The 16,731-nt window shown below is 39.3% G+C and overlaps 1 protein-coding gene across 25 annotated transcripts in view; it reads right to left on the bottom strand.

Annotated features, from left to right (window-relative positions):
• NRXN1 (neurexin 1) overlaps window positions 1-16,731 on the bottom strand; it is a 1,214,702-nt gene that overhangs the window by 558,926 nt on the left and 639,045 nt on the right. For all 25 annotated transcript variants that reach the window (XM_065401764.1, XM_065401747.1, XM_065401749.1 and 22 more), the window contains one exon: window positions 6,444-6,617. In XM_065401764.1, coding sequence (XP_065257836.1) covers window positions 6,444-6,617 — 174 coding nt within the window. The remainder of the gene's footprint in view (window positions 1-6,443; window positions 6,618-16,731) is intronic.

Genomic DNA, 16,731 nt, shown 5'->3' with positions numbered 1-16,731 from the left:
TTGTGGTACATCAGAAAGGTAACTCAAAAGTTACCTTATGTCACCAATGTCCATCACCATGTGTGCTGAGGAAAATATTAAACTTTTCTATGGGAGGCCCTGATCCCACTTCAACTGAAGTCTATGGAAAAATTATTGAATTCAATTGAGCAAGATCCGGCCTTAATGACGAAACCATAAAAGTGACTGTTATGACCTAGCTTTCGGTTAATTATTCACAGGTCTATTTAGCAATGTTTTTATAGTTCTAGCTTTGTAGTTTCTTGTCATTGAAGATTTGTCAACAAAGAGGTACCCACAAAGTTTAACTTTTATTCAAGAACCAAAACTACATGGAGTTCAGGCATTTGTTTTGGCGGCAACCCTGAATTCCTGTGATCATTAAAATCTTGCCTTGTCCCACCTGCCTACCTGCAAAAAGTATCACAAACCAGGCCATGATCCTGCAAGCACGTATGCACATGTGTTACATTAAACACATAAGTAATTCCACTGAAATCAATAGGATTTCTCATGATAGTAAAGTTAAGCATATACATATAAGTGTTTTCAGGACAATAGCCTAATAAATAGAAGCCCTGATCCTGCAGTTGATAGCGCAACTGGGTCTCTGAACAGACATAGGAGTCTATCACATGCTATCAATTGTAGGATGGGGACCTAAGTGAGCATGTACAATTCCAATGCTCACAATTTGGTCAAAAGTCTCATGATATTTGGCATTTTTCTTAAAGTCCCAACTCATAGAGTCAATTGATTATATGATCATCTTAAAGTAAGTTCCTATCTCTTATGATTAATGGAGAAAATATAGCTCAGAAACCAGAAGGCAAGTACAAATATTATCATTTTTAAGCCAGTCTCATGATTTTAGGGTCCTATCTCATGATCTTTGAATGCCTAGGCTTGGCAATATTGCAGTTTTCTCACATAGGGGAGAACTTTAAGAAGCTGACTGATCAAACACGAGCAGCCAGTCTTCCTCAAAAGGAAAACAGATCATCCAAAACTTAGAGCTGTCAAATGATTTAAAAAATTAAAAATTATTAAATGTGAGATTAAAAAAAATAATCACGATTAATTGTGAGATTAAAAAAATCACAATTAATCGCAGTTTTAATCGTACTATTAAACAATAATAGAATACCATTTATTTAAATATTTGTATATGCTTTCTACATTTTCAAATATATTGATTTTATTTACAACACAGAATACAAAGTGTACAGAGCTCACTTTATATTATTTTATTATAAACAAAAGAAATAGTATTTTTCAATTCTCCTCATATAAGTGTTGTAGTGCAATCTCTTTATCATGAAAATGCAACTTAAAGTGTAGATTTTTTTTAAATAAAACTGCACTCAAAAATAAAACAAGTTCATTCAGTCCTACTTCTTGTTCAGCCAATCTCTAAGACAAACAAGTTTGTTTACATTTTCGGGAGATAATGCTGCCTGCTTCTCATTTACAATGTCACCTGAAAGTGAGAACAGGCAATCACATGGCACTTTTTTAGCTGGTGTTGCAAGGTATTTACGTGACAGATATGCTAAACGTTCCTATGTCCCTTCATGCTTCGGCCACTATTTCAGAGGACATGCTTCCATGCTGATGACAGTTCTGTTCGACAATGATCCAAAGCAGTACGGACTGACGCATGTCCATTTTCATCATCTGAGTCAGATGCCACCAACAGAAGGTTGATTTTCTTTTTTGGTGGTTTGGGTTCTGTAATTTCCGAATCGGAGTCTTGTTCTTTTAAGACTTCTGACAGCATATTCCACACCTCATCCCTCTCAGATTTTGGAAGGCACTTCAGATTCTTAAACCTTGTGCTGAGTGCTGTAGCTATCTTTAGAAATCTCACATTGGTACCTTCTTTACGTTTTGTCAAATCTGCAGTGAAAGTGTTCTTAAATTGAACAACATGTGCTGGGTAATCATCCGAGATTGCCATAACACAAAATATATGGCAGAATGTGAGTAAAACCACAGAGCTGGAGACATACAGTTCTCCCAGGAATTCAGTCACAAATTTAATTAACACTTTATTTTTTAAACGAGCATCTTCAGCATGGAAGCACATCCTCTAGAACGGTGGCCGAAGCATGAAGGGGCACGCAATTGCTTAGCATATCTGGCAGGAAAATACATTGCAAAATGAGCTACAAAAGCACCATGCAAATGCCTGTTCTCCCTTTCAGGTGACATGGTAAATAAGAATCAGGCAGCATTTACAGGAGATAATGCATGTTTGTCTTAGTGATTGGCTGAATAAGAAGTAGGACTGAGTGGACTTGTAGGTGCTAAAGTTTTACAGTTTTGTTTTTGAGTGCAGTTATGTAACAAAAAAAATTAAATTTGTAAGTTGCACTTTCATGATAAAGAGATTGTGGTACAGTACTTATATAAGGTTAATTGAAAATTACTATTTCTTTTGTTTATCTTTTTTACAGTCCAAATATTCATATTAAAAATAATAATATAAAGTGAGCACTTTGTATTCTGTGTTGTAATTGAAATCAATATATTTGAAAATGTAGAAAACATCCAAAATATTTATAATAAATTTCATTTGGTAGTCTATTATTGTTTAACAGTGCGATTAACACTATTATTAATCACAATCAATTTTTTAAATTGAGTTAATTTGTTTTGAGTTAATCACTTGAGTTAACTGCAGTTAATTGACAGCCCTATTACAAATGCTATTGACGCTACATGTTTAGACTGGACTATATTTTATTACCTAGGTATGGATAAGAGCTCGCTATTACATACTTATGCGCAGGTAAGTAAACATAGGCTACTGCTGTCTGATTATCTCTCATTTTATATGACAATAAACTAGGTTAAATAATCAGTGGTGTTTTCATTATTCTGAAGACTTCTTTACTGAGGGTTCATCTCTTTTATACAGTCTAAGTACATAAACAGGTACTTAGGATTATTTTAGTTTAAGAATGAGTGTGAAGGAATGGTAGGCATGTCAGTCCCAAGGTGGGGGAGGTAATATGTTTTATTGGACCATCTTCTGTTGGTGATAGAGACAAGCTTTTGAGACACACGCAGCTCTTCTTTCCTTTCCCAGACATATAGAAGAGCTGTGTGGCTCAAAAGCTTGTCTCTATCACCAACAGAAGTTTGTCCAATAAAACATATTACCTCCCCCACCTTGTCTCTGTGAAGGAATGAAACAGATGGTAACCAAGGTAATCAATGAGTGTTTAGTTGTCTATATGGTGACTCTAGCAAAATCATATTTAAGGATTTTATTTTCTTACATTCTTTTTCTTATTTTTATTCCTTTCAAATATATTTTTGGCATGCTGCATTATTTCTAGTACATATTAAATTAAAATTAATATGTATTTTATTCATGGGCTTTTCTGTGGTGCTTATCATTGTCTTTACTGCATCCATCACACACCAACTCTCTCAACATTATAAGGAGTCTCCTGATTTTAAACTACTCATGATGCTATTAATGGCCCAATCTTACTAGCTTGCTTTTGTCTGGATCTAAAGCCCTTTGTAATCTATGAAGAGACTCCCATTGACTTTAATGAGCTTTGAATCAAGCCCATTAACCAAAATCATTGCTGAAGGTAAAATTGACTTCCTGCTGATTCCTATGGGAATTCTCCACAAGGACACAGCATAGGATGGCCCTTTAAAGGAGGTGGGCTCAGCCCCACCCATGACTAATTAAGCTGCTTCTCAGGGGATGGGTTTGAGACCAGGCATCTGATAACAGCCTGCAGGTAACCTGGTCCTCAGATAAAAGACCAGCAAGCATCACAGTTAGGGAGAAAACTGAGGGGAGTAAGTAGGAGGCCAAGGACTAGGGGAAAGGACCTGGAAGGGGGCTTTCCACACCAGCTTGGTGGGTGAACAGGGGCTCAATTCACAAGAACTTTTAAGCATCTAGAAAATCACTGGGATTCACAAAGCCTGAGTGCAGAGCTCCTGCTCTCTATACAACAAACAGGGAAAGATAGTTGCCTTCAAATGGGATTCCCAAAAGCCAGCATGCTAGGAAGCTCCTCACCTAAGAGAGCTAATGGGAGATGCCAAACTGTGGGGTGTGTGCTAAGCCTCACCCATCTCTCAGAGATAGGTGCTTAAGTCCAGGCTGCAGGCAGGTGTTTCCCTCTACTGGGGAGTCTCAGCTGCAAACCCTCTCTGAGTGCTAGGCACGTATACTATTTTAGCAAGCAGCCAGAAGAAGAACCTCCCTGATAACTTTGAGGCTAGTGGATAGGATACTAACCCGGTAGACCCCTTCTCCCTCTGAGTGGGAAAAGGGATTTGAACTGAGTTCTGCCATCTCTCAGGTGAGTGCCCCAACAGCTGGGCTGAGGGATAATCTGATGTGGAAAGGGGGACTCTCTCATTCTCTCCTGTTGAAGCTGTTCCACTTTGTATCAATAATTTTAAAAGGTCATCAGAGCAGGGGAATTAGATCCTGGATCTCCCAGGGGAGTGCTCTAACCACCTTGATACAGAGTCATTCTCATGCTTGTTCTCTCTCTCTCTCTCTGGCCCAATGTTGAAGCTATGTCAGTGTGGATAAATAATGAGAGACTCTCTCAGCCAGAGAGAGAAAGAATGAATTAAGCTTAAGCAATTAATGAAAAAAACCAAACATTTTCTTGATCTGAAATTCATTGAGAGAATATTAACACGGAACACCACGATGCCATTTTTGTAGTTGCTTTTCAAAGCAGAATGGTACTTTAGTGAAAGTAATGTACTGGAAGACAGTTGCTAAATTCAGAATGATGTGAATGAAGTGTATGTAGGGACATAGAATTGGTTTAAACTAATATCTAAAAGTGAAAACTATATGGAATGAGGCTACTGGAGGAATTAGAGATAGATCCAAGCCAAACCCTTAAACATGAACACACTAGTTGTCATAACTATAAAGGGAAGGGTGACAGCCATACTGTGTACAGTACTAAAGTCCCTCCTGGTCAGAGACTCTAAAATCCTTTTACCTGTAAAGGGTTAAGAAGCTCGGGTAACCTGGCTGACACCTGACCCAGAGGACCAATAAGGGGACAAGATACTTTCAAATCTTGGGGGGGGGAAAGGCTTTTGTGTGTGTCCTTTGTTTAAGGGGTTGTTCGCTCTTGGGACTGAGAGGGACCAGACATCAATCCAGGTTCTCCCCATCTTTCTAAACAAGTCTCTCTTATTTCAAAATTGTAAGTAAAAGCCAGGCAAGGCGTCTTAGATTTACTTTGTTTTCTCAACTTGTAAATGTACCTTTTACCAGAGTGCTTATCTTGTTTGCTATACTTTGAACCTAAGACAGAGGGGATTCCTCTGAGCTCTTTAAGTTTAATTACCCTGTAAAGTTATTTTCCATACTGATTTTGCAGAGATGATTTTTTACCTTTTGCTTTAATTAAAAGCCTTCTTTTTAAAAACCTGATTGATTTCTCCTTGTTTTAAGATCCAAAGGGGGTTTGGATCTGTATTCACCAGGAGTTGGTGAAAGGAAGGAGGGGGGAAGGGTCAATCTCTCCTTGTTTAAGATCCAAGCAGTTTGGATCTGTATTCACCAGGGAATTGGTGAAAGGTTTCTCAAGGCTTCCCAGGGAGGGAATCCATCGAGAATGGTGGCAGCGGAACCAGAGCTAAGCTGGTAGATAAGCTTAGCAGTTTTCATGCAGGCCCCTACATTTGTACCCTAAAGTTCAAAGTAGGGATACAGCCTTGACACTAGTACTATAGACTCTGAAATCAAGATCCACATTTTATAGCTGGAGCCCATCTGCACTCATAACCAAAACTGTAATCATCCAGGGCAAAGTCCTTGTTTTCATATTCAAACAAATCTTTTGGGGCCTAATTCGGTCCTAACTTGCATCCCACACTATTCCACTGGAGCCAGTAAAGCCATACAGCGTGTGAGACAGAGCACAGTATTAATTTCAATGGATAGGAAGATTTACAACCAAAAAAATCATAATCTAAGCAGGTAGCATAATACAGAGCAGACATGGGGAGACTTCTTATATATTAGTTAATGCCTAAGTACTATATAGAAGCTAATTGTTACTGTTACCATGATTAAATAAAATATGCCACAAACAAACAAAAGACTTGAAAACCAGCTTGTCACTAAAGAAGAGCAGAATCTACAGATTCTATTCAAGAGGTAAATTAATGTTCTCAGGTTAGTTTGTGCTTTGTTGAGTAGGTATACATTTCTCCCTCGGGGGCATTTACCCTCATTAATAGTGTACACAAGTTATACTCCAACCGAGGCACAATGCTAATCACACAGGTAAAATATAAACTCATCATATAGAGAGTACAAATAAACAGGACTCAGCAGGATGGGTCTAACACTTGCACAACGAGATATAAGAATATCTGCTTTATATTGGAAATACTTATGATGAAACTACTATGATGTTCAGTACCTTCACATCCTCTTTCTATTTGTCCGTTGCAAAACAGGGCATCCGAGATCAGATCAGGCAGACGTCCATTTAAGTCAACTGATGCAAGGCAACCTTGAAATCCCTCCTTTGCATGCACTAGTTTTGGTAAGGATTTATACATTTCTTTCGCCACTCCTCCAATATACAAATCACCTGTTAAACAGAAGTAAACATTAGTCATAGAAAAGAGAGCTAGAAGGTCTTTTGGTTTGCTTAAATATCTCGTTCTAAATGACATATTTTGTGGGGAGACACCATCACTATGGTGTTCTGAGTGAGAGCTTTGGATGCTTGAACTTGCTCCAACTTTGGTCCAAAATTGCCTGATTTTGGTGATTTTCCAAGTATGTTGCAAAAGACACGTGTGACTGGGAAGTTTGGAGAGGGCGGAAGGTATGCTTTCAACAATAATGAAGAGGTGGAAAGGAGCTTTTTTGTAGGAGGCTGACTTCCAGAATTCCCAATTGAATAATTTTAATAATTTTAATGCTGTGGGGTTTTTACTTTATTTTTTTTTCCAGTACCAGTTATGTTTTAAGGGTTCCTAGAGTCTTTTATAGCCATCTTTTAAAATCAAAATAAAGAAAACAAGCATACATTGCTGGTCTGATGTTACCTTAATGTTAATAGATCTTTAGACTTTCTGATATCTCAATGAAAGATATAACAGGATGCAATATTTGTCTGTTTCAAGTGGCTACAAGTACAATATCACCATATTATACGATTATTATGTATTCTGTGCCATAGGATAAGTAGAATAAGACAGGTCCTTGGTCCCAACAAGCTTATACCCCAATACTACTCTCTGTTTTATAATTAGTTAATAAAACTCTTAGGTACTTACATGACCTCATCACCATAGTATCTGAGCATCTCACAGTGTTTAATGTATTTATCCTCATAACACCCCTGTGAGGTAGAGAAGTGCCCATTTTACAGATGAGGAACATAGGTCCAGATCCTCAAAAGTATTTAGGCTCCTAACTACAATTAATTTCAATGGGACTTAGAAGCCTAAATACCTTTGAAGATCTGTCCTAATGTCACACAGGAAGTCTTTGATAGAACATGGAACTGAACTTGGGTCTCCAGAATCCTACGTTAGTACCTTAACTAACTACTGTACAATACTTCTGTGACACTATATACCTCGGGGGAGCGCCCTGTAACCCACACATTCCTCATCTATATATAATTGTGATATTGCATATAAAGCTTGCCATGTGAGGTATCAGAGGAAAGATTATGATCAGCTGAAACCCATTGTTCCATCTAAATATGTATATCATTAATGCATATAAAATTATAAGAATTGTGTTGTATGGTTTTCACTAAAAAACACTTTGGGTTTGGGAAGCACCCACATACCAGCTCTCCAGAGACAACAACAAAGGAATTAACCAATGCCAGGGGTGGTGAACAGACATCACCAGCCACTGTCCAGCAGAGTAGTTGCAATTCAATGACTCACTCACAGGAGATACACCGGGGGTATTTCTTCACCTTGGACTCAGCAAAGCCAGACATGCCTGGTCCTTTTCTCCTCCCCCCACTTAAGCTGCAAGCAACAAGAATGCTCAGAAGACTGAAGAGTCCAACACTAGAGACTGGCCCAGGTTTCAAGAATGAAACCTGTGTATTATGAACTGTAACATCCACTGGAGTGAGAAAACTGTTTGATCTAAATACTAAATGCCTAGTATCTTACAGGTTTAGGATTTAGATTGTGCGCTTATTTTGGGTTTTTTTGGTAACTCTCTCTGGCTTTTTGCCTATCACTTATAATCACATAAAATCTATCTTTTGTAATCAATAAACTTGTTTATCTTTACCAGTGAGTTAAAAAAATATGGATTGGATGAATGGATTATAAAGTGGATAGAAAGTTGGCTGGATTGTGGGCTCAATGGGTAGTGATCAATGGCTCAATGTCTAGTTGGCAGCCGGTATCAAGCGGCTTGCCCCAGATGTCGGTCCTGGGGCTGGTTTTGTTCAACATCTTTATTAATGATCTGGATGATGGGATGAATTGCACCTTCAGCAAATTTGCAGATGACACTAAACTGGGGAGAGAGGTAGATATGTTGGAGGGTAAGAATAGGGTCCAGAGTGACCTAGACAAATTGGAGGATTGCACCAAAAGAAATCTGATGAGGTTCAACAAGGACAAGTGCAGAGTCCTGCACTTAGGAAGGAAGAATCCCATGCATCGCTACAGGCTGGGCACTGACTAGCTAAGCAGCAGTTCTGCAGAAAAGGACCTGGGGATTACAGTGGACAAGAAGCTGGATATGAGTCAGCAGTGTGCCCTCATTGCCAAGAAGGCCAATGGCATATTGGGCTGTATTAGTAGGAGCATTGACAGCAGATCGAGGGAAGTGATTATTCCCCTCTATTCGGCACTAGTGAGGCCACACCTGGAGTATTGCATCCAGTTTTGGTCCCCACACGGCAGAAGGGATGTGGACAAATTGGAGAGAGTCCAGTGGAGGGCAACAAAAATGATTAGGGGGCTGGGGCACATGACTTACAAGGAGAGTCTGAGGGAACGGGGGTTATTTAGTGTGGAGAAGAGAAGAGTGAGGGGGATTTCATAGCAGCCTTCAACTACCTGAAGGGGGATTCCAAAGAGGATGGAGCTAGGCTGTTCTCAGTGGTGGCAGATGACAGAACAAGAAGCAATAGTCTCAAGTTGCAGTGCAGGAGGTCTAGGTTGGATATTAGGAAACACTATTTCACTCGGAGGGTGGTGAAGCACTGGAATGTGTTACCTAGGGAGGTGGTGGAATCTCCATCCTTAGAGGTTTTTTAGGCCCGGCTTGACAAAGCCCTGGCTGGAATGATTTAGTTGGTGTTGGTCCTGCTTTGAGCAGGGGATTGGACTAGATAACCTCCTGAGGTCTCTTCCAACCCTAATATTCTATGATTCTATGAGTTTGCCTGAAAAGCTTGGTAAATCTGCTCAGGTTTAGAAAGGCTGGTGTATATCCACTTTCCATTGATGAAGTGGTGAACCAATTAATAAACTTGCATTGCTCAAGAAAGAGTCTTGAGCAGTGCAAGATGGTATATTCCTGATGTACAAGGCTGGGAGCTGGAGGGATTTGGCTGATGCCTTTCTCTGTGTGATTCATGAGTCGCTCTGGGAGCATTCACACTTTAGAATGTACAAGTAGAAGTATGAAGGGGCATACAAATGGTTAGCATATCTTGCATGAAAATACCTTGCAATGCTGGCTACAACAGTGCCATGTGATCACCTGTTCTCAATTTCAGGTGATATTGTAAATAAAAAGCAGGCAGCATTATCTCCCATAAATATAAACGAATTTTAATATAAATTTTAATAATAAAATAAAAATAATAAAATAATGTGAACACTGTACACTTTATATTCTGTGTTGTAATTGAAATCAATATATTTGAAAATATAGAAAAACATCCAAAATGTTTATAAAATTAAATTTCTATTCTATTATGGTTTAACAGTGTGATTAAAACTGTGATTAATCACAACTATTTTTTTAAAAATCTAGTTCATTTGTTTTTTGTTAATCGCTTGAGTTAACTGTGATTAACACAACCCCCCACAAAGACAGAGTCAGAGGCCTCAATTACCTCCTGTATCTGGGCTCCACTTGGCTCAGGGAAAGGGGCGACTTGCTGTGCTGGCCTGGTTCCAGCACCAGTTAATCACAGGAAGGACCATATACCAGTGGAGGTTTGTTGTAGTAGACACATTCTACCAGGATCCTCTTCCTGTCCTGCCATTCTCCTTACAGTGGCGTTCAGGGTAGTATGTCTAGCACAGGAACTGCGCCAACAGGTTTACACCACCAGAGAGTTCCTCTCCACAAGGGAAATTCTCCACTACCCAATTATGGCCAAACTTCTGAACATCACAAAGTGCAAAGATCATACTGGAGATTCTGGCCTTGAAAAGGAGCTAGATAATTTATGACTGTTTCAAAACCAACCAACCAAATAACATAACACCATGTGCTAGTGAAAGGTGTTGCGTTTCAGGGACCTTATAAGAATACCACAGTATTATACACACTGAAGTACCCCTGTATTACTAGTGTAAGATATAGTGGTTTTGACCACAGCTGGAGGACACTGTAGTGCTTCTTTATATGGGAGTCCTTGAGACTTGAAAACCTATATCCTATACAAAAGGTTCTAGTGAATGCTTCAGCAAAGTGCCTTGGCCCTTACATGGAAGGATGACATATAGGGCTGGGAATAGTTCAGTTTCGATTTCCATTTAAATTTTGGTCTCTGCTGAGACTGACAGCAAGGTAGCCAATTAATGCCAGTAATTGTGATTGTTAGATTGTCTATAGGGAATTGGACTGAGACCAACAATTCATTTCCCAAAGATCACCAAATGTCTTTCAGACACTAACAATTTTAGTCACTATGGACCAGCCTGTCAACCTGAATTGGATATGAATCAGTGAGCTAGAGATTAAGTACTTTGTATCATATTACTACTCCTTTGAGTCATCCAGTCCTATTCACATTAGCAATATCTATAGCAACGTATACTAAGAAAAGAATAATTAAATCTCATGCTTCAGAACATAAGCTTGTTGCCTGCTAGGGTTCAAGAAGAAATTCTCTACGCATCTCAAATGGCTAGGTGATTTGAAGAGTCGACACTGCTTTCCTCTGGAGCATTAGCTATTGTCAACTCTTGAAGGTAGGGCATCAGATAGAATAGACTAGTGGTCTGATCTGATATAGCAATTCCTACATTCCCACAAATAGGGAATAATTATTTCTTTAGTAGGACTGAAATTGGTACATTTTCAGTCCATTGCACTGGAAATAAGGCCAATAATAAAAATGATCCTTCTTTTTCTCATGTGAAATACATTGAAAATTAAACCCTAAGAGTTTTTCTGAAGTACTGATCTGTCAATTGTTGTCTGACATAGATATAATTTCTCTGAATTTATTATGATAGACTTGAAAGTGGGAAGTTTCAGAAAGGTAAAAGAAAGTCAACAAAATACCAGAGCTATAGCACAAAGATTAATTTTATCCTCTTTCATTTCACATTCTTGTCCACTCTACTATAAAACCTACAGAAGTTTACATTGTCCAAGCAGAACCTTCCAGTTTCTTTTGATTCATTAAAAGCTTTAGAGATATTGATTCCATATGATGATATCCCAATAATGCCTAGACCTGTTTCTTAAGCAAGGCAGTCTACTGTTACATGAAATCATGTATTCAAGGGCCAATTATGGTGAATAACTATTACAATGCAAGGTCATAGCAGCAGTATAAGAAGAGAAGCTCAGATTACTCCTGTAAATATGTGTTGGAAGTCATCAGCAAGATGCTCCCTCAGTTAACCGTAAGACCCACAGAAACATGAATATATGTAGCATGATGTGTACTTTTCTGGTGAAATGGTTTATGGTTTAATTACAGCTTCATAGCCATGATTATTCTTCTAAAAAAATTAGGACCACAGTAGTAGCATACAATGTGTTTTGTAAAATATGCCATAGTTAGCACTGTAAAAGATGTCATACTTAGCAAACTGCTTACGTTGCTCATTGGTAACTTCCTGCATAAACAGGAACATTGGAAATATGTTTGTGATGACATGAAAAAAAAATCTGTGGCAACCATAGGCAACTCTTTCCAGACTCAGTAAATATCCTGACTAAGCTGCAAGAGGAGGACAATTTATCAGCTGAAGCAGCAGGTTTCAAATCACTGAACATTATTTCCTATATGCTTGAGAAACTCTCAGAACAGCAGAAAGCTATGCTCAACTACTTAAAGAAGCACAAGACAAACAAACAAAACAAAACAAATAAAAACCAGCTGCTGGAAAGAATCCAGTCCATTGAACTTGATAGCCAGTGATGAGTTCATAAACCAGGCACTACCACAGATACAATTAATTTGAAGAAAAATGTGACATCTCTGCTTTAGCCCTAGAATATGAAAGTCTGCAAGCCCCACAAAAAACAAAATCAAATGCCCCAGGTGGTAATATTAGTTAAACTACATTGATGCGATTTCAAAAAATGATCATGTTAAATTACTTAGCACAAAATACTGAGTGATAATATTACTTCTACACTGCTTTTTTTTTTTAATAGCATGCACAGGGCTTCATGGATGAGCCTCAGAAAGCAAGAAGTAGAGCTGATTTAGACATTTTGTGTTGACTTAGGGTGACCAGACAGCAAATGTGAAAAATCGGGACAGGGGGTGGGGGGTAATAGGAGTCTATATAAAAAAAAGAACCAAAAATCGGGACTGTCCCTATAAAATCGGGACATCTGGTCACCCTAGTTGACATTTATTTTATTTATTTGTCATTAAAAATGGAGGAAGAGATAATTTTTTGTGTTCTGACCAGTTGGAGAGTTTGTTTGGAAAATTTTCTTCAAACATTGTTCTGTTTGAAAAATATAAACTGTTTTCCCATTAAAAACCCTTGAAAATAATAATAATAAAAGAAAACCAGGATATTTTGCCCAGCTCTAGTTAGAAGGCCACCTATAATAAAGCAATCTAAAGATGAGAGACCTAGACAAACAGCTTTTGTTGAGAAGTCAGGCTCAAATTCTTATGCAAACAGGCTTCCTCATTGTATTCCAATTATTGCCTGTATATTGTTGCATTGGTAATAGTGGAGCTGTTTAGGAATTTTCCAGCTACATATTTTTTTCTGTGGAAAATGCAGTTTCTACTAAATCAAAATTTCCCATTGGATGTAAATTTCAAGTTTGGACCAGCTCTACTTTAAACCATATGCTTGCTATATTTGGTAATATTTATATATTTCTGTTCTATTCTCAAAAGTAAAAAAGGATACAAAATATATATTTTTTAAAAATGTTGACTGAACTTTTTCCAAATGTCAAGACATATTTGGTTAGGCTTCTGCTTTAGTTCTGGATGAGGGCTATGGTTCATCTTTATCTTATCTCAACTTGTTTTCCTAGTTCACTTTTCACTATACTAACTAGGCAAAATATTTCTCATCACTGACAAAACTGATGGAAAATAAAAGTAAAATATTTACTAAGGATAGAGCTGGTAAAAAAAAAAAAAGACTGTTTTCAAGAATTTTTCGATTTTTAATTCCCTGATTAGTTTTAATTAAAAAAACATGTGGAAAAAAAATCTCCTCTCAAAAAAACAAAAACTGAAGGCTTTTTTGGTCTTTGGGATTTTGCACCCATCCCCGTCTTTTCTGCTGTCAAAAAGGGAAAGAAAGCGGGAAATAAAATTTTCCAGAAATGTGTAATTTTTGGTTTTCTATGGAAGAAACATTTTAAAAAGAAATTGCTTTTTTTCTTTAGAAAAAAGACCATTTGCTGTCAAAAATAGTTGAGATGGGTAATTTTGGACTAGCTCTATGGGTTAGATTTTGACTCAAGATGACATGCTCAGACACGGTCAGAAGGGAAATGTATAAATCCCCTCATGCCCATGTATGGCCACTTGAAGCTTCAGTTTGGGCACAAAAAAATAAGGGGCACTGTATGTTCATTCTCACCCCCGCCCCTCCTCCTTCTCTCCCCAAACACACAAATCTGGAGCAAATGGGTAGGAAAGCTTTTGATACAGTCTCCCACAGTATTCTTGCCAGCAAGTAAAAAAAGTATGGATTGGATGAATGGACCATAAGGTGTATAGAAAGCTGGCTAGATTGTTGGGCTCAACGGGTAGTGATCAACATCGATGTCTAGTTGGCAGCCGGTCGGTCCTGGGGTTGGTTTTGTTCAACATCTTTATTAATGATCTGGATGATGGGATGGATTGCACCCTCAGCAAGTTTGCAGATGACACTAAACTGGGGAGAGAGGTAGATATGCTGGAGGGTAGGGATAGGGTTCAGAGTGACCTAGACAAATTGGAGGATTGGGCCAAAAGAAACCTGATGAGGTTCAACAAGGACAAGTGCAGAGTCCTGCACTTAAGACAGAAAAATCCCATGCACAGCTACAGGCTGGGGACCCACTGGCTAAGCAGCAGTTCTACAAAAAAGGACCTGGGGATTACAGTGGATGAGTAGCTCTCTATTTGTCAGCAGTGTGCCCTTGTTGCCAAGAAGGCTAACGGCATATTGGGCTGCATTAGTAGGAGCATTGCCAGCAGATTGAGGGAAGTGATTATTCCCCTCTATTCGGCACTGGTGAAGCCACATCTGGAGTATTGCATCTAGTTTTGGGCCCCCCTCTACAGAAAGGATGTGGACAAATTGGAGAGAGTCCAGCAGAGGGCAACAAAAATGATCAGGGAGCTGGGTCACATGACTTACCAGGAGAGGCTGAGGGAACTGGGGTTATTTAGTCTGGAGAAGAGTGAGGGGGGATTTGATAGCAGCCTTCAACTACCTGAAGCTGGGTTCCAAAGAGGATGGAGCTCCGCTGTTCTCAGTGGTGGCAGATGACAGAACAAGAAGCAATGGTCTCAAGTTGCAGTGGGGGAGGTCTAGGTTGGATATTAGGAAATACTATTTCACTCGGAGGGTGGTGAAGCACTGGAATGGGTTACCTAGGGAGGTGGTGGAATCTCCATCCTTAGAGGTGTTTAAGGCCCGGCTTGACAAAGCCCTGGCTCAGATGATTTAGTTGGGGATAGTCCTTCTTTGAGCAGGGGGTTGGACTAGATGACCTCCTGAGGTCTCTTTGACCCTAATCTTCTTTGATTCTATGAAGGAGAAGGGAAAATCTTGCTTCTCCCCTCAATGCACTAGGAGCCAGGAGAGCTGACATGTCATTATATATGATCCAGGAGTTGTAATTTGTTGATGTTATGCTCTTGTAGTGGCACAATGATGTCTCACTCTCTACTAAAAGTTGTATTATTTGTATATAATCTAGCCCTAAATGTTTGAAAAAAGCATTTTTGTTGTTGTTTCTTTGTGACTTGTTTCTTCATTTTCATAGCCTCCTCCCCCCCTTTATTTTCCATGAGGGCTTCAGTTCCACATTCACAAGTGACAATTAGATTCTCTACATAATTCAATCCACCAGAAAATGAAAACAAGGCAGAATCTCAGAGTGTTGATAAGGAGAAATCAAGAATATGCAGTAAACACCATTGGGGGTTACAGGATGAGTAAGTCAGAGGAGAATTTAGCTCTGTATCTACTGAAAGAGATTAGCGGGATCAGCAGAGCATGCTCCAAACTCTCTTACACCTGCTTTTCTCTTATTTACAATGAATTGTAAACTCTCTACGCAAGACATTCATGCTAAATATCTTTGTCTACATATGATCACACATTATGGGCCTTCCTCCTGCATGCTCCCCATACACATAACTCCCATGGACTTCAATGGGAGTTACACGATCTGAGCACTTGGAGGAACAGGCTCTAAATTTGTCTCTATTTGTCTGCACATTGACTATGTGAACTACTGCCCTCAATGGAGGGAATGACATATCTGTTCAATGGTAAGAGATCTGGACACCTTCTACTGGCTGCAGCCTACCCAAAGTAAACCCTATTACTACTACAAATGTTAGGCCTGGTCCACACTAACCCCCCACTTCGGACTAAGGTACGCAAATTCAGCTACGTTAATAACGTAGCTGAATTCGAAGTACCTTATTCCGAACTTACCGCGGGTCCAGACGCGGCAGGCAGGCTCCCCCGTCGATGCCGCGTACTCCTCTCGCCGAGCTGGAGTACCGGCGTCGACGGCGAGCACTTCCGGGATCGATCCGGGATCGATTTATCGCGTCTAGACAAGATGCGATAAATCGATCCCAGAAGATCGATTGCCTGCCGCCGAACCAGGAAGTAAGTGTAGACGCACCCTTAGAGTCCTTCATTGGTTGCCTATAATTAATCAACTTCATTTCCATTTATTTTCTCTCTTTCTTTTTTTAACATCTGGAAAACAAACACTTTCATAGAATCATAGAATCATAGAATCATAGAATATCAGGGTTGGAAGGGACCTCAAGAGGTCATCTAGTCCAACCCCCTGCTCAAAGCAGGACCAATTCCCAACTAAATCATCCCAGCCAGGGCTTTGTCAAGCCGGGCCTTAAAAACCTCCAAGGAAGGAGACTCCACCACCTCCCTAGGTAACGCATTCCAGTGCTTCACCACCCTCCTAGTGAAATAGTGTTTCCTAATATCCAACCTGGACCTCCCCCACTGCAACTTGAGACCATTGCTCCTTGTTCTGTCATCTGCCACCACTGAGAACAGCCGAACTCCATCCTCTTTGGAACCTCCCTTCAGGTAGTTGAAGGCTGCTATCAA

The sequence above is a fragment of the Emys orbicularis genome, chromosome 3 (assembly GCF_028017835.1).
Source record: "Emys orbicularis isolate rEmyOrb1 chromosome 3, rEmyOrb1.hap1, whole genome shotgun sequence".
In the NCBI taxonomy this organism is placed as follows: Eukaryota; Metazoa; Chordata; order Testudines; family Emydidae; genus Emys; species Emys orbicularis.
The sequence above is the reverse complement of the archived record's forward strand: the minus strand, read 5'-3'. Positions and strand labels throughout refer to the sequence as shown.